This window comes from Perca fluviatilis, chromosome 9 (genome assembly GCF_010015445.1).
Source record: "Perca fluviatilis chromosome 9, GENO_Pfluv_1.0, whole genome shotgun sequence".
NCBI classification, from domain to species: Eukaryota; Metazoa; Chordata; class Actinopteri; order Perciformes; family Percidae; genus Perca; species Perca fluviatilis.
This window is the reverse complement of record NC_053120.1, coordinates 30039248-30063057: the sequence shown is the minus strand read 5'-3', so window position 1 is coordinate 30063057 and position 23810 is coordinate 30039248. Positions and strand designations below refer to the sequence as shown.

The 23810-nt window shown below is 40.0% G+C and overlaps 1 protein-coding gene across 2 annotated transcripts in view; it reads left to right on the top strand.

Moving 5' to 3' along the window:
- The window catches only part of znf644b (zinc finger protein 644b), a 37795-nt gene extending 15022 nt beyond the window's left edge, over window positions 1-22773 (top strand). Inside the window, exons 3-7 of one of the 2 annotated variants that reach the window (XM_039810771.1) lie at window positions 13991-16720; window positions 17993-18568; window positions 20105-20218; window positions 20608-20704; window positions 21322-22773. In XM_039810771.1, the coding sequence (XP_039666705.1) occupies window positions 14005-16720; window positions 17993-18568; window positions 20105-20218; window positions 20608-20704; window positions 21322-21499 (3681 nt within the window). In that variant the 5' untranslated portion in view covers window positions 13991-14004 and the 3' untranslated portion in view covers window positions 21500-22773. Of the gene's footprint in view, window positions 1-13990; window positions 16721-17992; window positions 18569-20071; window positions 20219-20607; window positions 20705-21321 lie in introns of those variants that run through there. The other variant, XM_039810772.1, reaches the window with a different exon arrangement.
- The last annotated feature ends 1037 nt before the right edge of the window (window positions 22774-23810 follow it).

Below are 23810 nucleotides of genomic sequence, written 5' to 3'. Positions count from 1 at the left end.
GGCATTGCTTTTTCTTCTGCTGCTTTTGATGCATTTGTTTGCCCTTTCAGGTAGTTCAAATGCTTCCTTAAACTGCATACCACTTCAATTTCTTTCAGCTGTACTGCCGTAACGATTCAGAGGTAACTTTTTTTTACCACTGGCGGCGCTATGGAGCACATCACAACTGCACAGGGAACCTTTAAGCTATACTAAACATGGCATAGTGACTAAAGTAAAGTTATCATACTAAGTAATAGGGGTGAAAAAAAAAATCTAAAATCATATGTATCGTGATTTTGCAACCATTCTTTTCCCCAGAATCAGTATTTCTTATTATTTCTACCAATGATTCATCTAAATATTTTCTGTTCATACGGTATTGCTGACAGCGACTACATCATATGCGTGTCCAGCAAAACAGACCGAAAGCAGAAAATGCAAAATATACACGTTATGTACTTCTTTCCAAATTAAATAAATGTCAGACTCACTGACTGTTGTGATGTGCATTCTTCTTGGAAAACAATGAGTTTTTTTTTAGGAATGTTTGATGATATATTGTCTCTAAAAGTGTATTTTCCAACTTTTGTTTTTGTTAAAGAATTAAAAGAAGAAAATTGCCATACTTCTAGAATCGCAAAAATTGAAAATCGCAGTACAAATTGAATCGGCACCCACGTATCATGAAAGAATCGAATCTGGACAAAAGCATATTATCCGATAGTGTTTTCCACACTAGTCATAAAGTTTTCCGTATTTTCAGCAGGTTTCCATAGCTGCAGGTGCCATCTGTTGGGCATATGTGGTACTGTATAAGGTTTGGTGCACTGTAGTCTTTATCCTCGATGTTCCATTTCCGGGATTGCTCCGTTGCCGACAAAATTCCGCTGGAAACTTTGGTCGATTTATGAGGACTATGGTTAACTTTTTCTCAGATCTCTGCAGGCTAAATCCAGACAGCTTGCTAGACTATCTGTCCAGTCTGAGCTTTCTGTTGCACGACTAAAACAACTTTTGAACGTACACATGTTCCACCAAAACAAGTTCCCCAGAGGCTATTTTGCAGAGGCACCGTTGCTCCGTGTGGCACTTAGCACCGCCCAAGACGATTGTAATTGGTTTAAAGAAATGCCAATAAACCAGAGCACGTTTTTCTCCCACCCAGAAATAAGAGATATTTGTATATTTATAGATTTTTCTGTTTTTCAGTGTGTAGTTAAAGGGGAAAAATCTAATTTATGTGTGGTTTAATCTATATAGGGTCAAATGTGTGTTTAGATACAAGAAAGCCAGAAGTGCGTTCATGCACTGCAAGAAAATCTCCATCTTAAAAAAAATCTTGTTGTTTATTTATAACTCCAAACAAATCTATTCAAAGAGTAAAAATCTGCAAATTGGGTGAGATTATTGTAACTAGTTCCCTGCACAGATTCACTTGTTTCGTTAATAATCTAGAAATACATACATACATGCAGTAATTTCAAACAAGACACATCAAAACACATTTCTTCATCACAATGTATAAAACATCACAAGTTCTTGAAATATCTTTTTTTTTTATATGGATATATTCACTTGTTAGAGGAAAATATAATTTTTGGTACTCAGGATTTTCACAGTGTGTGTTTGAATGTGATGGCGTGTGGGTTAGTTATGTTTTCATCAGGTTTTTGGTGTGGTGTCCACAGCTGCAATGGAATTACTGTCTTCATTTTCAATGAGCTAAGCGTTTGTTTCTAACAAGAAACTGAAAAAATCCTGTTTACACTTCTAATGATATAGAAAAAAATAACGAAATCTCAAATGTCACCTTGTTAAGCTGCATTAAATCAAACAAATGTATTGATGCCACAATTTTGTAGTTATTATGCAAAGATATTTAACACAATCATGGTTTAAATTTTTATTATTTCATGTCACAACATTCTAATCATTAGTAATCCCTTTTTTCTTAAATGCTGATTGATTGATGAAGCTACTTCTATCTAATGCTATCTTGTATCTTTGTATTTTGACGCTGCAGAACGCGGCCTTTACAACAATGGCGATTTTTTTTGAGCCCCTTTGATTTGGCACAATTTGTTTTGATGTGAGGAGTGAGTGGTTTTTAAAATCTCCTTAACTCCCCAGGCCTGGCCCAGCCTCCCACAGGGCTAATGACCGTAGCCTGGCCCGTGTTGAATAATACAGACGCTTGAGAGGTGGAAGTGGGGAGGAGGGCAAGGGGTTAGACATGGGCCCTCCTTCTACAGTACACTCCATTGATAAGATTGTATTAATTGGTATGAATAGAGAGGGTTTTCTCCCTCTCCTTGTATACATTTACCATTATACTCATTAGCTTCCCGTTGCCTCCCAGCAAGTTTCTCCTTCACATCCCCCGGGGTCTCCTGGGAGGCAATTTGCATCTCTCCATGGTGTCCCTATGGGGTTATTGAGGAAATATTAGCCCCTTTTCTTCTGTGGCCGACCCTTTGATTTATTTGGAGCTGGGGCTGATAGAGTGGCACTCACATGTTAATGACTGGCGCTGATACAGGCCCCTGGTGCAAGACGACTCATTGATCCGGGTTGAAAAGGCACAATTGACAAGCAGTACTGAATAATCGTCTTACATGCGTCTGTGTGTGTACGTGTGTGTGTGTGTGTGTGTGTGTGTGTGTGTGTGTGTGTGTGTGTGGACCTTGGGAAATGACAAGGGAATCCCACTGCTGTCAAGGCTACCGCGCTCAAACTGTCCACTTTTCCTGATAGAGTTAGATAAATATATTTTTTTTTTTGGCCTCTGAATTCCCTGTGACTTTTTGACAGCCACAGTTTTGGCATTTTCTCTTCAGAGGCTGCTTCTTTGTTCACTATAGGCTCTGCCATTCCTGTCAGCTCTTTAACCTTACGTGATCATAGTGGTGCTTATTTTAACCACTTCTAGCTCTCTAAACCCAATCAGAGGCTGCACACGGCACACTTGATCCAGTTGCTGTTTCAAGTTGTTTGTCCTGGTCTAATAATAGAATTCAAGGTGACTACTGAGGGCTCACTTTGGTTGCCGTTAGTGACTACAAGGCCCCTACCCTCCCTATCCATGCTGTGGTGCACTCATATTATGTTTTAAAGAAAGATAATGAGAGATTTCATCCTAATACCTGCAATACTTGACATGCCTCCGATTTTAAGCTCACTGATGTCTGCTCAGCAATGTGGAGCCTGTCCTCAATTTGGAGAGCAGTTTGACACGACTCCTTTTCATCTGAATGGTCACATGTCTACAGCAAAGCGGCAGCAACAAAGTTTGATATATATTTATAAATATATAAATATTTCATTTTTCTTCCCCATCTCAACTGAGGAGGGGAGCATCTGAGCATGCCTAATCATAGCAACAACTTCTGTCTTGCTTCATATTTGTACACTTTCAGTTATATGGTAATAATAACATTCAATAAAAGTCAACACCCTAACTGCCACTAAACAAAAATACCCACCACTGCAATAGCTGCATCTTCTCTGTATATTTATAACAGATTACAGGGTTATGTATATCAATTGCGCCGCTCATGCATATTGTTATGAAGGAGAAATGCAAGAAATGGAAATGTGCCATTTCAACGAGCCTGCACAGCTTGCCAAAAGTGGGCAAGTGGGTAGTGCTTGTGGTGATGGTCGGGTTTGTTTTCCTCTCAGTGTTGGGAGATGAGAAGTCATGTATCTAAACAGAGCAGATATGATGTTTATGAGAGCCATCTGCTTGGCAGCCCTCCTGTGCCCACTGCCCTCCTCAACGTGAGAGCAGCCTCATTAAAACGGTCACATGCCTGAGAAATTTCTAACTGCTGTTTTTTCTTCTTCTTCTTCTTCTTCCCCCTTTTAAAAGGAGTAGAGTTTAAAACTAACAAAGCCTTGGGAAATCCCCATCAGACATCCCTCCCTTAATCCATTTAATTTTGAAAGGTATTGTTTAAAGCTTTAAAGTTTATATCGTTTAATCCCCCTCCAACACTACGGGCAGCAAATGAGGCCGTGTCAGCAGCTTGAACAGATATAATCTACTCCACACAACAGAAAATCCTCCATCAAGACAAGGTTGCATGGGTTTCCTGTGAACTCGCTGTTTGATGTTTCTACCTGCTATTGAACATGACTTCTGTCTTAACCCAACTGTCACTCGCTCCCTGTCCCCTTTTATCACTCCGAATGTTCACGCTTCACCTTTTTTCATCAGTAAATCTACCATCGCAGCCATTTCACTCATTCCCCTTTTTTAGGAGAGGGGGGCAAGGAGAAGTTTGTTGTGGGCAAGATCGGGGGTGATTTTTCAAGACATTCTTTGCTCTTGTTGAACTTAGGACAAAGGATAGGATGTTTTTTTTTGGATTGCGACATTCACTCTCACCTGTAGTTCAAGGCACTACTCTCGCAGTTTAACCCTTGCCCTGTCTCATATGTCTTTTTTTGGTTTTAGTGTCCACTGCTAGTGTGTTTTTATATATATATATATATAGTGCTAAGTGTTAATTATTATGTGCATATACCTTCCGCACATTTTCAATAGTATTATTTTATTAGTTGAAACAATGTAGTTCAACATTTTGAAAAATACGCTTATTGCCAAACGTTGAATGAAAAGATCAATACCACTCTCATACGGTATCTGTCTGCTAAATATGAATATAAGAAATATGAAGTTACAGCCAGGATTAGCTTAGCTAAGCACAAAGACTGGAAATTGGGAACCCTGACTGCTGGAGGGCTTCCACAAATGAAAGCTACGACTATATATGTGATGTCATTTAGCATTTTTAAAAATGTTTTTTTTACTTCTTAAATTTAACCGGTTAGTTACCGGTTAATGGGTGTCAGGCTTTCCAAAGCAAAATTAACCCAAACTGACAACCTTATAACGTTAGAATAGTTATTAGCGTAGTTACAAATGTCAATGGGGTTTTGAATGAGATTTTCTCTTTCCTGGAACAAAACGTAGAGCTTCCTGTTTCATTTTGGCTCCCTATTATGTACATGTGAATACACTTCACGTTGTTATTATTAAAATATGTAGCTTTATATTTAGATATAAGAGTGCAATATTTAAGTCTTGTCAAGAAAGCGAATAAGACTATTTCCCAAAAATGTGGATCTATTCCTTTACTTCCAGGAATACCATTCTTGTGAATATGTGTTTAAATCACTTGACTGGACACCCAGTATTCTTGTTGTTAAAGCCTTCATTAGCATCAAATATATTTTTACTATGAAAAACACTATATTCTTTGCAACATACCACCTATGGTAGTCATATATTTTTCTTTAGTGTATAATTTGAGTCATATAACTCGGTATATATTTTCACTCAAGCAGTAAATTACATTGTTTAGTTATCAAAGGCTTTGTGTAATTACATTTGTGCAATTCAGGATGACAGGGCTGATAGTGTCTGCACAAGACGCTGGCATACATAATCACAGCCAAAATCCCATTAGGGAGAATGGAGACCATTATTATGGAAATGACCTTTGGGTGACAAGAATTCAGTGGGATAAGAGAGTGCGTAATGCGGACAAAGACATTGTGTGAAGCCACTCTATTTATTTTCTCCTGTGCAAATTTAGGAAATTTAGGGTGTTTAATGAATCTGCTGTTTTATAGTTTCACGTTCTGCTGCGAAACAAGCAAGTTGGTCACGTTGAGGAAAGTGAGATTTGGCTTTCTGCGTATTGTTAATTTATCTGCTTTTCTGCTATTTGATACTGTGGGAAGAACGGCAGGGCTAAGATGGTAGAAGAAGAACTTAACATTGTGTTTGTTTGGTTTTTTTTCACTGTAGCACCTTCTCGGAGAGAACATACTCACCTTGGGATTACTGGAGTGTCAAGCTGAATCTCTGTCTGTTTGTTTTGAGCCACACTTTGATACTCTCACACTTAAGAAGCAGCTTCATAAATTCACATTGTGTCAAATAAATCAATAGATCCCATTAGCTGAGGAAGTTGTGTAGTGCAGTACTTGAGGGACTGTGGCTCCCCTTGTTTAGACATTTCTCAAGCAAAGGCGATGGCAGAGGAATATAAGGTTGGCTGTTGATCCATACAGACAGCTCCAGCAGTTGAAATGGTTGGGCTGACTGGTCCCAGTTGGTTTTTAGCGCTGTCTCCACTGTGCTGCCAGCCTGGGTCTTCACTTGAACAGGAAGAAGGAATTTGCTTAGACATTCACAGCCTTACAAGCCTACAGCGCCAAACTCTCATCCTCAATTTGTGTGTTGTCCTCACAAGACCTAAAGTTTGGGTATTTCAGTTGTTTGCATTAAATAATTGTCGAAAATTAATTATAATTGATGAAAATAACTGTCACAATGAATGTATCTGTATTGTTCTAGTTGACAGCAGGATTTTGTCTTTGGTTGCAACCATAGAAATAAATATATATATATATATATATATATATATATATATATATATATATATAAAAAAAAAAAAAAAAAATTATTTTTTTAGATTAGATTCAACGTTATTGTCATTTTGCAGTGTACAAGTACAAAGACAGCTAAATGCAGTTTGCATCCAACCAGAAGTGCAAAAAACGCAGAAAAGTGCAACGTGTTATACAGAGTATAGACAGGTAGTGCATAGGCAGGACAATAAATATATTGCAGTGTTATAAGAGCAGAATAAATATGGCTATGTAATATGAACAATGTATGAACAACATGTACAGATGTGCAATGTAGTAGCAGTGACATTATACTAGTAGTAAGAATAATATAGATATAGATACAGTATATGCATTGTATTAACAGAATATATATAGTAAGAAAAACAGAATAAATATGGATATACTGAATGAACCATATAGACCACATGTGTCAAACTCAAGGCCCGCGGGCCAAATCCGGCCCCTCGCAGATTATGATCCGGCCGCATATAAATTTAGGTTTACAATACATTTTGGCCCACCTAGTTTTTGTCACTTTTTCTGACGTTTTTGTCGCTTTTGCCGCCATTTTTGTAATTTTTTCTGATGTTTTTGCCACTTTTTCCAACATTTTTGTCACTTTTTTCGAGGTTTTTGGGCGCTTCTTTTATATGATGGCTGAGGAACTTTTTCCTGACTTCTTTAGAACTTTATGCTGACCAAACTGTAAGTGAGAAGACTATATGACACATGCAATAATACAGTCAAATATATTTTACTTTTTCGATTAAATAAAAGCCTATCAATAAACTAAACACGTCTGGCCCTGGATGTGATTTTTATTTTACAGTGTGGTCCTTAGTGAAGTTGAGTTTGACACCTCTGATATAGACGGATACGTACAGTATGTACAGCTATGTGCAGTGTGGTAACATTATAAGAATAGTAAGAATAAGTGTATGTGCATTATGAATAGTATGAAGAGCAGTATAATATGGCTATGTATAGGTGTACATCTGTAAATATCAGTCATGACCGAAAGAACGAGATCCAGGGTACAAGCGGCCGAAATGGGTTTCCTCAGGAGGGTGTCTGGCGTCTCCCTTAGAGATAGGGTGAGAAGCTCAGTCATCCGTGAGGAGCTCAGAGTAGAGCTGCTGCTCCTTTGCGTCGAAAATAGCCAGTTGAGGTGGTTCGGGCATCTGGTAAGGATGACCCCTGGGTGCCTCCCTAGGGAGGTGTTCCAGGCACGTCCAGCTGGGAGGAGGCCTCGGGGAAGACCCAGGACTAGGTGGAGGGATTATATCTCCAACTTGGCCTGGGAACGCCTCGGGATCCCCCAGTCTGAGCTGGTTAATGTGGTTCGGGAAAGGGAAGTTTGGGGTCCCCTGCTGGAGCTGCTCCCCCCGCGACCCGACACCGGATAAGCGGACGAAGATGGATGGATGGATGGATGGATGGATGGACATCTGTAAATATGGGTGGGGTAGGGTAGTGCAAATTGTCCGGGGGGGCAGGGTCCTAGTAGGTTAATTATCACCGGGATGCAGAGTAAAGGCCTTTTTATAGTTGTGCGTCAAATCGACAGCGTACCTCCGCAGACCCCTCTGCGTCTCCGCCGGTCTCGAAAAATTTAACTACACGTCGCAGCGACGCACGTCGCTCGGTCGTGTCTTGGTAGCGCTGCGTTTCCCCTGACTCATTTCCTGGTTCTCCTTCTCCATAAACAACATGTAATCAAGGAGAGGGTTAACTTTTCATACTACAGATTTCCCACCGTGGTCAGAAAGAACAGGGGAGACACTTTGTTTCTCTCACTATGACTCTAGAGTCGGTACTCGCTCCAAAGCTAAACACCGTCACTATATATATGTATGTATGTATGTATGTATGTGTGTGTGTGTTGTGTGTGTGTGTATGTATGTGTGTATATATATATATGTGTGTGTATATGTGTATATATATGTGTATATATGTATATACACACACACACACACACACACACACACACACACACACACACACACACACACACACACACATACATATATATATATATATATATATATATATATATATATAAATAATGTGTGTGTGTATGTGTATGTATATATATATATACACACATACACACACACATATATATATATACACTCACCTAAAGGATTATTAGGAACACCCTACTAATATCGTGTTTGACCCCCTTTCGCCTTCAGAACTGCCTCAATTCTTCGTGGCATTGATTCAACAAGGTGCTGGAAGCATTCTTTAGAAATGTTGGCCCATATTGAGAGGATAGCATCTTGCAGTTGATGGTGATTTGTGGGATGCACATCCAGGGCACGAAGCTCACGTTCCACTACATCCCAAAGATGTTCTATTGGGTTGAGATCTGGTGACTGTGGGGGCCATTTTAGTACAGTGAACTCATTGTCATGTTCAAGAAACCAATTTGAAATGATTCAAGCTTTGTGACATGGTGCATTATCCTGCTGGAAGAAGCCATCAGAGGATGGGTACGTGGTGGTCATAAAGGGATGGACATGGTCAGAAACAATGCTTAGGTAGGCTGTGGCATTTAAACGATGCCCAATTGGTACTAAGGGGCCTAATGTGTGCCAAGAAAACATCCCCCACACCAGTACACCACCACCACCAGCCTGCCCAGTGGTAACAAGGCATGACGGATCCATGTTCTCATTCTGTTTACGCCAAATTCTGACTCTGCCATCTGAATGTCTCAACAGAAATCGAGACTCATCAGACCAGACAACATTTTTACAGTCTTCAACTGTCCAATTTTGGTGTGCTCGTGCAAATTGTAGCCTAATTTTCCTATTTTTAGTGGAGATGAGCGGTACCCATTGGGGTCTTCTGCAGGTGTAGCCCATCCACCTCAAGGTTGTGCGTGTTGTGGCTTCACAAATGCTTTGCTGCATACCTCGGTTGTAACGAAGTTGAGTCAAAGTTCATCTTCTATCAGCTGGAATCAGTCGGCCCATTCTCCTCTGACCTCTAGCATCAACAAGGTATTTTGGCCCCCCAGGACTGCAGTATCCTGGATGTTTTTACTTTTTCAGACCATTCTTTGTAAACCCTAGAAATGGTTGTGTGTGAAAATCCCAGCAACTGAGCAGATTGGAAATACTCAAACCAGCCCGTCTGGCACCAACAACCATGCCACGCTTAAAGTTGCTTAGATCACCTTTCGTTCCCATTCTGACATTAAGTTTGGAGTTCAGGAGATTGTCTAGACCTGGACCACACCTAAATGCATTGAAGCAGCTGCAATGTGATTGGTTGATTAGATAATCGCATTAACGAGAAATCTTACAGGTGTTCCTAATAATCTTTAAGGTGAGTGTATATATGTGTGTGTGTGTGTGTGTGTGTGTGTGTGTGTGTGTGTGTGTGTGTGTGTGTGTGTGTGTGTGTGTGTGTGTGTGTGTGTGTGTGTGTGTGTGTGTGTGTGTGTGTGTGTGTGTTATAGAGCGAGGGAGAATCGAGAGAGTGACGGTGTTTAGCTTTGGATTGAGTACCGACTCTAGAGTCATAGTGAGAGAAACAAAGTATATATATATATATATATATATATATATATATATATATATATATATATATATATACAATATACAGGCCAAAAGTTTGGACACACCTTCTCATTCAATGCGTTTCCTTTATTTTCATGACTATTTACATAGATTCTCACTGAAGGCATCAAAACTATGAATGAACACATATGGAATTATGTACTTAACAAAAAAGTGTGAAATAACTGAAAACATGTCTTATATTAGATTCCTCAAAGTAGCCACCCTTTTCTTTTTTGATAGCGCTGCAAACCCTTGGTGTTCTCTCAATGAGCTTCATGAGGTAGTCACCTGAAATGGTTTTCACTTCACAGGTGTGCCTTGTCAGGGTTAATTAGTGTAATTGTTTCCCTTATTAATGGGGGTTGGGACCATCAGTTGTGTTATGCAGAAGTCAGGTTGATACACAGCTGACAGCCCTATTGGACAACTGTTAGAATTCATATTATGGCAAGAACCATATATATATATATATATAAATATATATATATATAAAGTCTCAGCCTCATCCTGGATTGCATCCTGCTCCTTATAGTCCTCGCCTTAAATTATTATTATTATATAGTAGAAAATAATGACAAAATTACATTGACGTCATACAATAAAGCTTGACCTTTGCACTCATTGTCGTTGTGATGGAAGCAGATTGTTGACTTTCGTTTGTCTCTAGTCATTTACACCTGCCATTATAGTAATATTGCTTTAAAGAACGCGAGAAATAACTAACACAATAAGTGAGTATTATAAAACTAATAATTAATTCAGGCAATCATTTTACAGGCAAAGTGTATGGCATTTTTATTTATTTGGTTGTGCACAGTAGAGAACAACTGGTAGATGAAAGAGAATAGGGCTTGACATGCGCTGAGGTTGTGAGCCAGACTCAAAGCCAAACTGATGTGAGTACATGGCACGATTCCCAGCCCACCAACTATCTAAGCATGCTGCACAGGATCCTATTGAACTCCATAACTTGAAGTGATTTAATTTTTGCTGTTGGTACAAATTAAAGCCTTTAATTTTATGAACCTGAAGTTTATGTATGTACACCTGTACAATCGAATGCAATCCAATACAACAGCCTAACAATAAATCCTGTCTAAACTAAATATTATAAGTTACGTAAATCTATACCTGAGCAGGCAGAGGATGTCAGACCTGTTTTATTGGATTGAATTACATTGTATTGTTGTACCTAATAATGACCACTTAGGGTTGGGCGATATAACGGTGTATACCACGTGACGGTAGAAATGGGACCACCACTAGAGATTTTGCAACACCATTTCAACAAGTCCTCCAAACCATATGACAACTAGGTTGTTTATTCCTACCCTCTAATACAACCCAAAGGAGCGTTATATAAATTAGCGCCCCCCTATCGGTAGCAGGAAATACAACCTACAGGAGCATTTTCTGTCCTCGTATCTAAACCAGATAACTTAACATTGCAGTTTGGCTAGTTTTAGGAACAACGACCACTTGGTTATGTTTAGGCACTACAAATGCTTGGTTATTTAAGAAAAAGGTTGTGCAGAAAATTGAGGCTTTTATTTGTAAGTGGGACACAAACCTCAGTCTCCTGGGTGAAAGTCCTGCGTTTGTTTGACCCATTTACCACCCCAACCTGCCTCCTTATGTGTAATTTGTCCCCTTACTTCCTGCTTTGCTCCTGTAGCAATTATGGGAGGCCACTAAAGGGCGCTGCTACTATAAACTTAAATATGAGTCGCAATTGCTGCGTGAACAAACATCTTATGGGAGTGTTTTTCGGGGGAAGGACACTCTCTACTGTTTGCACTGCAGGAGCTATTCTCGCGCAATCTCGTAATACTGCAAGATCTCGTGTTCTTGCGATCTCATGAATCCTCGCAAGGTACATCCCGTTCTCACTCCAAACTCATAAAATACGGCTGAAAAAGCACCCTTCGGTGTGTGTGTGTTAAACATACTGGGCAGAGCAGCTTGAAGATGACATAGTATTTAGAGCGACAATGGTAGCAAGTATTATGAAAGCCAGAATTTCCGCATAGGGAGGGTGGTTGGGGTGGTGGATGGGTCAAACAACACAGGACTTTGTGTCCTGCATGTCACGTTTCCTAAACCCAACTGTCCTTTTGTTCTTTTCCCAAACCCAACTGTCCCATTCTTGTCCCACATGTCACGGAAACATACCTTTTAATAGCCCATCCACAATCTTTTCCTAAACCTAACTGCACCAAAAGTGACGACAATAGTCCAGACCAAGCGCGTTTAGATAAAGCGTGTTTAGATATGACGCTAAAGGAGACTTTAGGCGTCAATAACAACGCCAAAGGCACCTGACCAAGTGTCCGTATTTTACGCGATGGGAGTGAGAATGTGTTATAAGGTAAAATGATTTGGTGAAACATAGGAGAGTGAAGCTTTAAATACAGAGCAGGAAGATGCAGCATGTTTTACCTTTAAAACCTGTAACACTTAAAATGATGGTTCTCAGGAACCTTAAAGCTTACATTTTAAAATAATTTTAGTTTAACTGTCTAACAGTATACAATGATGATGACGCTCCTCCTTAATCTCATTTACCAAACTGAAAAAGAGGCGAGTGTCTTGGGTAAAAAAGCAGACAGGGTTAGTAAAAGCTCATAGCAGATTGATCTGTGCATACAGCTTAACTGTATTAAAGCTCATAATCCCTGTAAATATCTCCAGGCAAGGCAAAGTCAGCCTTTTAACATTGACTAAATGAAGTAAATAGAGGCAAATAAATTCATAAAAATTGCATTTCTGTTGAACCCCTGTTTGTTTATATATATATAGTATATGTATATATATATATATATATATATATATATATATATATATATATAAATAAATATATATATATAAAAGAAGAGAGAGAGAGAGAGAGAGAGAGAGAGAGAGAGAGAGAGAGAGAGAGAGAGAGAGACGCAAATTGTGTGAGTTGGCTGCTAATGAGGCTTACACATTTTGAACCAAGATATTTTGATGGCTTTGCCACCCTGCCGTTTGGGGGTAACAGTGAAGTTGGGTTTAAATGGAGAGCGTCTGTTCCTCCTTCGAACCTCTTACACCACAACAGATGGGGAGAATATGGAGCTCGGAAGGTTTTACCTCTGAGGTGGTAACAGTGAAGCCACTCATTAACACTGAATTTACCACTTCGTTAGCAACGCAGCTTCCTGTAGAGAGCAACCAGGCCTGGATGTCAAATCCACTGAGCATACACTTTAAACTAAACCAGCTTTGGACAGCATAGTGTAATCTGTTATAAGATGTAGCATACACGTGTTTAATTGTATGCTGATTACAATCCTTTTTAATAACTCAAAACTATCAATTTAATAGGTTGAAATAAAATGATTTGTGTATGCGCAAAAGCATATGTTTTCTTTGTGTGGGTCTGTGTTTGTGTTTTAGACAGATTGTGTGCCTGCCAATTTGTCAGGATTCAAGTAACAACAGTCTCATGCTGGGATCTGTGTTGGCACCATCACAGAGTGATAAGACGCAATATGATCTCATCGGAGGTGTACTTTGTTCCCATGGAAATTGGTCAATTTTAGCAGACGACTGAGAACTTTAGGGGGAGAAGCATGAAGGTTGTGTCCCAGAGGTACGCTCACATAATTAAGCATCCTCGCCAGGGTATTCAAGGCTAACAGCAGGGTTTGTTGTGAATAGAGGTGGCGAAAGAGGGTGTTGTAAAATCATAATGCGGCACAGAATAATACCACTCTCATTTTATGGAGAAAAAAACTTAACAGCACCACATTGTCAGCGTGAACGACAAAAAAAATGAACTAGACTTTACCATACCTGTTGTGCAACAGTGTTGCATTTTGTAATTTACATCTGCATTATTTCTTTCTGCAAGTTGTCTTTTGATGGTTGAATACTACACTGGAATGAAGGAAATATTAGGCTTTTAAGACATTGCATTTACTTGGCTTACTTGAAATGATAAGAAATGCAGGCTATTTAATGTGTAATATTCCTTTATATTTCAGAAAGTATTGCAACTATGTCTGATCTGAAGCCAAATGCACAAGAGGACAAAGATGTGGAGCCGGTGTCTGACAGCCCAGGTCGTACTCTGGAGCCATTACAGACTCACACATTCTCCCTGAAGAACAATGCTGCAGGTCTGTCCTCAGATGAACACGAAAACCCTTTAAATGGAACCCAGCCGAATCCATTTGTATACAGCAGTGTCCCTGCTGTTCCCCAAGCAGGCAATTTTTTGCCTTCAGGAGCACTTGTTAATGGACCTGGTTCACACCCCAGCTCAGAGGTACACTGTGTCCTGAACAAAGGCACTGTTTTATCCAACAATGTCCTGGATGCCGCGTGGCAAGCGGAGAAGGAGAAGAGCCCCGAGGTGTTACCACCACCTAGTGAGCTTCAATCAGACGCTTGGAAGAACACAGCGGGGCCCATCGTAAAAACACTGGCCACACAGCCAGGTGTCAACACGCCACTGTCTCACTCGGAGGAGAATGAGTCCAAACTGGCCTATTCCACGCTGTCAGGTGCAGACAGTGCAGAGCAAATGCACATTAGCCAACCTCTGACAAAACAGACAATGAAAACAAGATCTCGACGGGACGTAGAGCGGTCAGAAAGGTCCTCGGATGATTATGATAATGCTGAAGTAATCAGATGGGATTCAGCAAGAGAGTGCTTCTTGCACAATGACAGAAGGCTGGAGACCAAAGTGATGCACCAAAGACACAGGAAGCACAATACACATGTAACAACCTTGTCAGGCTCTCTAGAAAAGGTTAACCACAGTTTAAATCACACATACAGACCTTTCTCTTACTGCAGTGGTAATCATGTTGAAAATGTTGACATTGTCAACAAAGATGATTCTTTGGGTACCCAATCGGATATTAGATATTCTGATCTGCCACTCAAAGATCTTTTTAGGAACACAGCCTCTGACTCTGAGGACCATATTCATAGCACAGCACAGGAAAGCTGTAATGAGGAAAATGACCCTGAAGATGAAGACAATTGTAGTTCAAAAGTGGAACAGTTGAAGACAGAACAAGTTGAACAAGATCCACTCTTCTTTTCATGCACAATATGCAATGTTAATTTCAAGGAAAAAAGACATTTCCATAGACATATGATGTATCATTTAGGCAAGCATAATCAGGTGAACAGTGAGAATGTCTCACAGCCCTTTATATGCAGGGAGTGTGGGCGTCTGTTCTGTGATAGCAACTCCCTCATGAGGCATGTCATTATTCACCAAGACAGGCTGGAAAAACTTACGGAAGAAATCAAAGGTCTTAAAAACACTGAGTTGGAAGACAGGGGTACCACTGTGCAGTGCCCTCAGTGTGTATTTGGTTGTAATTGCCCTAAAATCTCTGTCCAGCATGCCAAAACACATGATAATCTGAAGCACTACTACTTCTGTGAGGAGTGTAACTACATTACATTGACACAGCAGGCACTTGAAGCACACTTACATGTTGCACACATCAACACACACCAGCCTCAATACAGGAAAGTGACTCACACTAATGATGCAGAGGAAGAGGACCATGTTCAGTTTCAGCGTAACATGTTTTTTTTCAGTAGTAGAGACAAAGTAGTATTGGAAAGACATTCTGAGCTGGAGCATCTGCGATCACACTGTGGTGATTATAAAAAGGTTGCTGACCAGTCCAAAATTGTCATGTCTAAACCAAATCTGTTTAAGCCGACTCTTGGAGAAACGGCTCACTTCCTACACTGGTCCTGTAAAAAAGGGGACATTTACATTCAAAAGTCCAAAAACAAAGCTGTAACTTCTCCTCAGTTTAGGTGCCATGTTGGCTACAGCAAAAACATGCTGTCACCGTCTTTGTGGAGGGTCGACAGGCATGGAAAATTACTCCTCCAACCAGTAGAAAGATTAAACATGGCAACTGATATCACCTGTGTGGAAAAAGATGGAAAAAACAATGACTGCAAGCCTTTTGGCAGCTCAAAGCAGGCAAACTGTCCTGCAACTGCTGATTCTTTATCAACCAGAAATCTTAAATTAGATCAGATGTTATGCCAGGGTGGCAAGAACAACCCAGGGAGAGGGAGTTTACAAGCGCATGCAAACCAGAATTCTCTGTCAATGAGAAAAATGTCAAAGCCCTTGCATAACACTATTGACAATATAAATGGTAATATATTGCCACGGCTTTGCCAGAGGCTCAGGAAGCAGTCTGCAGATAAGGAGTTAGAGAAAGGCTGTGAGGGCAGCAATAACTTCAGTGCTGACACCAGTGAAGCTACAGGCATCTTCTTGGAAAGCGAGAATGTAAGGAACCCGTATGCTCGGAGGTATTTCAGAAAAAAGCAGAGGTTTTCAGCCAAAGACCAAAGCCCTCATGTACTCGAGGATGAAGATGATGGAGATGAAGACTGCAGTGACATAGAACAACTCATAATCAAGGAGGAGTATATCGAAACAACAGTGTGTGATGATTCCACAGAGCTGCCTTGTATGTCTACAGGTGACAGCTTTGATGTTTTCCCCACACCAGGGGTAGAACACAAGCCCTGTCCGTACTGCCCTGCCATGTTTGAGTCTGGAGTGGGTCTCTCCAATCATGTGCGAGGGCACCTTCACCGAGTTGGCTTAAGCTATAACGCTCGGCACATGGTTTCACCAGAGCAAGTGGCATTGCGAGACCATCAGCCACGAATCCGCAGAAGAATCCCCTGTGGCACGAGGAGAATGAGAAAAAGTATGAGTATTAATTCAACTAATGTCATAATCAAATAAACACCAACAACATAACACAACACTGGTTTTAAGTGAAATGTCTTGACAACTTTTGGTACACAACATTAACATTTCATCCAGCACCGTCATCTGGTCAAGAATGTTTCTGTTGATGTGGTTAATGACCAAATACCTGCAAAACTAATGCCATTCCCATCAGCCTCAGCTGTACTTTGTGTTTAGTGCTAATTGGCAAATGTTAGCAATTTAACAAATTAAACTAATATGGTGAACATGGCAAACATTATACAGTACCTCCGTATCAATGCGTTAGTATTGTCATTGTGAGCATATTAGCATGCTGGGATTTAGCTCAAAGCAGCCTCACAGAGCCTCGAACATGGCTGTAGAATATTGGTCTTGTTATTAACTGTAATCACAATCTTCCCTAACCATACCGCTGTCATGTACAGAAATTATAAAAGGTGAGAATTTCAAAAATGTTGGCATTGGATGTAAAAAAAACCCCGCTATCCTTGGTTTTGCAGAACCTCCAATATTGACGTTCTTGTCTGGCAATAGGGCTAAATTGTGCAGTAATGTTTTTCTTCTTTTTGCATGGCTTCTGTAATTTCTTTACTAGTGCATGCTACTTAAACCTGCAATTCTTTGGCCACTTGTTGTAAATGCAATACTGACATTTACTTTTTAAGTTGATATGGCGAGTCGTTTTTTTACCCATCCAGCGATTACTCTTGTAGCTCTGTTTTGGTCTCTACCAACTCCTTATGGAAATATCTGGCTCTCAAGCTGATGAATGCTCCACTAAGCGTATCAGCTAGTCTATAACTGTGTGTGTCTGCTGTTTTGTGCTGAGCAGGTAGTATACAGTGGGTTATTAGCGCTTTTTTGCTAAAAAAAACAACAGCTGCAACTGAAATCGACACTATGAAAGCAGTGAAAGTAAGAGTATGAAAGTTGTGGTCCTGACAGCTAAACAAAGAGCTGAGACTCCACTATTAAGCTCTGTGAAGTCGAGGGCAGTTGCAGATTCAGGTGATAATTCTCTGTAGGTTCATCACAACCAGCAACCCCTTTCACATTGTCACATTGTTTTTACAATCCATTTGATTTTGTTATTATATAAACATTGATTAGCCTCTTTACATTTACCGCTGCGGTATGTGATACTGTTATATGAAGGCTTGTGCATTATAATAGCAATCTATCATGAATATTGTTTTGTTTTATGTTTCATTTTAATTTTTGTGACAAATGTTTTCTGATATTACAGCTATTAAGCCAGAAACCCATGGCGAGCACACATGTCCCCTTTGCTGGGGTTGGTTTGATACTAAGACTGGCCTCTCCAACCATGTGAGGGGACACCTGAAACGAATTGGTAAAAGTGTTAACAGCACCAGTAAGTCCCCGCTGTGCATCCTAAATCAACTGTTACAGGACAAAAAGGAACGTCAGAACGTCCTTCAAGTCCTTAACAAGAGCCAGTTCCCTTCACCCTCCTTTGTCTCTCAGAAGTTAAGCAGCAATGGCCTGATCCTGATGCGCATGGACATCCCAGTGAAAATCCAGTATGAGATGAGGAGTCCACATGCTTTATTGGACAGCTGTCTACCAAAACAGGAGGCAGAGGCCTTTTCGGAAAGGAAGAAGCTTCAGGAAGAAGCACAAAGAGGCACTAAGGCCTGCTCAAGTACTTTGGTTGAACTGCTCAAGATGAGACAGGAGAGTATGGAGCTTACAGCGAGAAACAACCAGGAAGCCTATGCAACCAGGAAGCTCTGTGATTTGACCAAAGATTACATGGAGGAGACACAGATGACCAGTGTGGAACCAAACGGGGCTCACGGTATGGAGTCTCATACACTACGCTTGATAACAATTTCATGTTTGAACAGTTTCTTAAATATGGGGGGTTTGAATGTTTTAGCCCAGTAATAGTACTGTACTGTACATCTACACTAACTTACATTACTTTCAAAGAATCTTCAATTTCCAGTCTCTGCAAGTACGTTTGTAGATTATCACAGGATGAGGTGGGTTAGTTGCAAATAAATCTTAAAAATGTAGGAAATGGTCAGCATTTATGTGATGTATACCTGATTTGTAGATATTTGGCAAAAGCACTCATAAGATATAAGAAGCATTTCAAAATATGCCCCCTCCCTTTATCTTGGAAGCACATTAATGCTCAGTTAGATCGTTCATGCATTATCCCCATACAAATTGAATCATCTTCTTTGAGTCCTCAGATTTGTATCCGTATTTTTTAACACATTTTCAGCATCTCTTTAAAGAAAACCGTACACTGCTGGTGGAGGCCGTTTAACAATGTGAGAATAGTTCACAATCATTTTATTTGTGGAAAAATGCATACAGTAGATTGAATGTCGCCAAAGTGCTTTTGAAGTTCATATTAAAAAATCATGAGATCCTCTTGATGTTTAGTTGGAAGCCCATCATCCATGGTTCCACAATTTTGTTTAATGTCTGTCCAAATCAAACTTTTAGTCAGGTATTGAGAAAGATAAGAATAAAGATAAAGATTTAAAGTCAAATTGCTTTTTGCCGAGTTCTATTTTAAACTGAATTATATGCCATTATTATGGTGTTACAGTGACAACTGTAATGTCCTACCAAAGATTGCTTTCTTTGTGTGTCCTGTCCTGAAAAGGGATTTAGACGACAATTTGCAGTATACCATGAGGGTTAAAATGATAATACATTTTTAGTAGTTCATGTTATATTTTTGTATCGTTGGGAACTTGTTCTCAGCTTTTCTTAAAGCTAAAATCAGATTATTTTTAATTGTGAAAGATCTTTTGGGATAACTACTTGACAAATATTCTGGTTAACAGGCAATGGTGCGCACTATCATTGCCAGTTTTCTGTCATAAGACTAACACATTTCTGATTTTTTGCACAGTTTATGAATCCTATGTGACTCTCATGAGGTGGTGTATGTGAAAATAGCCCCCCTAAAGACACAAGATTGTGTTAAACTTAACCAGTAACACTCTTCAAACAGGAGAGTGCAAATCAGATGCTTAGAATGAAACCGGGTGGAAGAAGACTTTAATGCACACAGGGAGTAACAGTTTTGCTTGATAATAAAATTACTGCATGAACTCCAACACTATCCTACAATGTTTTTCTCCTTAAATAATACAGTATCTACAGTATCTTCAGAGGATCTTAAACCATGATTTGAGACATAAATATCAGCTAAACTGTATTAAGAACATCATCCAATCTAATTTCCATCAAACCTTAAGCAAATAGAAAATATTAATATTAATATAAAATTATTTCAACCTAAACATTTTGATAATTTTTCCTTATTCTTTTTTAGGTTAATTTTGTTTTCCAATGTTCGATCTTTCAGGGGAATGTGATTCGAATAAGATGTGTATTCAGTGTAACAGCGCCTTCCCAAGGCTTCCTGGTCATCTTCGAGCCTATGCACACAGGAAGAGGATTGCCATTTTGGAAGGACCAGGTAGGTTTCTGACTATATGCTATAGCAAAAATGTCAACACATGTGTTTCCTATGCCATGCATAATCACGTGTTTCAATCTGTGGATCTGTGGATTTTTTTTTTTTTTATGACTGCTGCATTGTTAGACATAGCTGGAGGCACCTCTCCAGCTATGTCTAACAATGGGCAGCCCCCTCCCTCTGACATCTCTCCATTTAATGCAAGTGTATAGGTTTGCATGTGTGTGTATTTTTGGCCATGTGTAATTTGTAAAAATAATAAGTGAAAAAAAAATGAATTTCCTCCTTGGGGATTAATACATAAAGTGTATTTTTTTCTTTATGCCTCTTGTCAGTGATAACTTAATGCATTCCCTCAGATTAAGCAGTGCGGTGTTTTGTCCTTTTAGGCCATGATTATAAGCAGAAGAAGCCAAGGCCAAGGCCTGGGCTAAAAAAGAAGATTGTACCCTCCTTGAATGCAGAGATATACACGCTCACATGCAGGTAAATAGAACTGCAGGTTACATATGTAACCATGGTTGGTGAGACACTCTCTACCCAGTTAGTTACATATTTCATATGTAGGCTCTACATGAAAGAGATAAGGAGATATAAACCAGCACAACACAGTCAGGACTGAGGACGGAGACAAGGTTGTGTGCGTGTGCGTGTGCGTGTGTGTGTGTGTGTGTGTGTGTGTGTGTGTGTGTGTGTGTGTGTGTGTGTGTGTGTGTGTGTGTGTAAGAGAGGGTAAGAGAGGGCAGAAGGTGGACTATTTCTGCAATGCTGCTTTGTCACTTTTTGACACGCCTGCCCGAACCTGTTATATTTTCTAGTCACCCGAACGTCAGCCTGACTGTGGGGTCCACCCCTAGGTTCTGAGCTACTCTGTCAATGAACCCTATCTAAACTGCCGGCTTCCCCTCTCTTGATTATCCTCCTCTGGTACAGCCTCCTGTTGCCCTAGAGGAACCCTGCCCTCACCTTCGAGAAGCACAACGCTCCCCTATTCTACCCTACCTTGCTCCCCCACAGTCCCACTGCTTACATTTCACACCGGAAGAAGATGGATGTGCATTAACTCTAGAAACAGTGACTGGCTTCTCCTCCTATTTCTGCAGATTCTGTGACCTCGTCTTTCAGGGTCCCCTGTCCATCCAGGAGGATTGGATCAAGCACTTACAGAGGCACCTTCTGCACACCAGCGTGCCCCACTCAGGGACAGGGATGGTCGAAGTTTTGGGTCTTCATCACAAAATACAAATGAGTATGTCTCCTGAGCACCCAGATCTTGAGTAGAGTTTTACCCATCGAGAACTTCCAATTGCTCGAATTTGCACTTTGTTTATATGTATAATCAACACATTGTTTAGATTAGTCCTGCAACTGTTTATAGACATATATAGGAGTTAATCCAGACTACCCAATAGTATATATTAATTACGCAATAGTATATATTAATTATACTGTATATATTAGCAAAACTTGATATGATATTTTAATGCTATTCTTGGCCTTATCAATTTAGCTTATAAAAACTTAGAGGATTCATCTTTATTGCATCTTCATCTTATACTGCTGTATAAGTTAGTAGTGGCCAAACCACAGTGGCAGTATGAAGCTGGTCTGGCAGTGCAGAACTGCCATTGTTAGAAAAACATTGTTCTCCTATGTTTGTCATGAAAAAGAAAAGTGCCTTGTTATGAAAGCATTTAGTTCTAATGAGAATGATACAATGAATGAAAAAAAATATATATCTCAATTTCTTCAACTTTTTATGTCATAAACAGAACATTTCTCATGATAAAAAGAAACATTTCTTAACCCTCGTATTATGTTGAAAAAAAATGACATTGATGATGTTACGGGTCAAAATGACCCGTACAGTGCAAATACACTCAAAACTAACTTTTTTTCCTCATCACAAACATTTTTTCCCCCAAAACTGTTTTTACCAATTATTTAGTGAAAATATTTCCGGTATACACTTGCATATTCCATGCATAGTAGCTAGATTTGGCATCTTAGGATGCCCATATTTTGATGCCATACTGCAGGCTTGTTGGGCATGTACTGTCAGAAGGGACAGCACCCCCTGAATGGAACAAGGTGTTCATCTACAGTGACATGGGGACCAGGATTGTACAAGACAGGTACAATTTTGACCCATTCATCCCATACATCTCTGATCTCAGCTAGTTTGTCTCTTTCACTCGACCAGCTCTGGTGTTGCGGAACACCCAAGCTTTCGTATGAATTGACTCCAAAGACATTGTTGCTAGAAATATTGGCCTTCCACTCTCATCATTCCACAGACTGACAATTGCTTCTCCCTTTGACTTGTACACTCCAGCTAATACTATTCAATTTTATTTTATTTATAGTATCAAATCATAACAAGAGTTATCTCGAGACACTTTACAGATAGAGTCGGTCTAGACCACACTCTATAAATTCCAAAGCCCCAACAATTACAGTAATTCCCCCAAGAGCAAGCATTATCAGTGGCTGTTGCTACAGTGGGGAGGAAAAACTCCCTTTTAGGAAGAAACCTCGGCAGACCCAGACTCTTGGTAGGCGGTGTCTGACAGGGCCGGTTGGGGATGTGATGAACAGTGGCGATAATAGTCACATTAGAGATAATGGAACAGTGACTTTGAGGTAGTCATGGAAGTTCATGTCATAGCAGGGCACATTGTGTCATACTGAGTAGTGCAGTCTCCAATACCGGATCCTGACTACTCTGTGCGTATGAACATCACAGCAGGGTGTTGCGGGATGTAACATGGCACTGCAGAGCTTGGGTGGATGCTGCGGACGCAGCAGGACTAGGATTTCAATGTATGCATGCAAGTCAATCTTATCCAGTGACTTCCATTTCTTTTGAAATACACACCTCCCCTGCAAGTTGGTCATGTCCACTATGATCCTATCTATTTTTTGGGATATGAAGAGATGAAATGGTGATTGAATATCATCAACTAGTGTGGCAGAAAATCTTGTGGGGCTTGGAGTCATCTTGATGACAGTCTGCCTTTGCGCCAGTGTTTTGATGTTGACCATTTTATGTTAGAATCTTTAGCTGTCCATGTTGAGGATGATTGCTGCCCATTGTTTTCAGCTAATATACTACACCAGACTCGGTCCCCTGAATCCTCTTCCTCATAGGAAAATTCACAATCCGGATCGTCAATAGCATCGCCACACAACACACACACACACACACACACACACACACACACACACACACACACACACACACACACACCTAAATGGGTGTTGAAAGTCTCCGGGTCAAAATGACCCGCAACATCATCTTTGTATACAAACTCTGAACAGACATTCCACTACACATCAGTGTGTCCAGATTTTATGAACAAGTTCATGACCCTAAATGAGGAAATGTCATACAATTTCATGGAGAAAAAGATAGGTTAACCAGTATTTTGGTCAACACAAAAACGCAAATGGGTCAAATTGACCCTTAACATAATATGAGGGTTAATATCATACTCTTTTTATGAGAAACTTTTTGTCATAACAAGAAAAGTTAAAAGGAGCATTGCCACTCCTATATTAGCAAAATTCACAAGCTTGAGCATTTTAATTA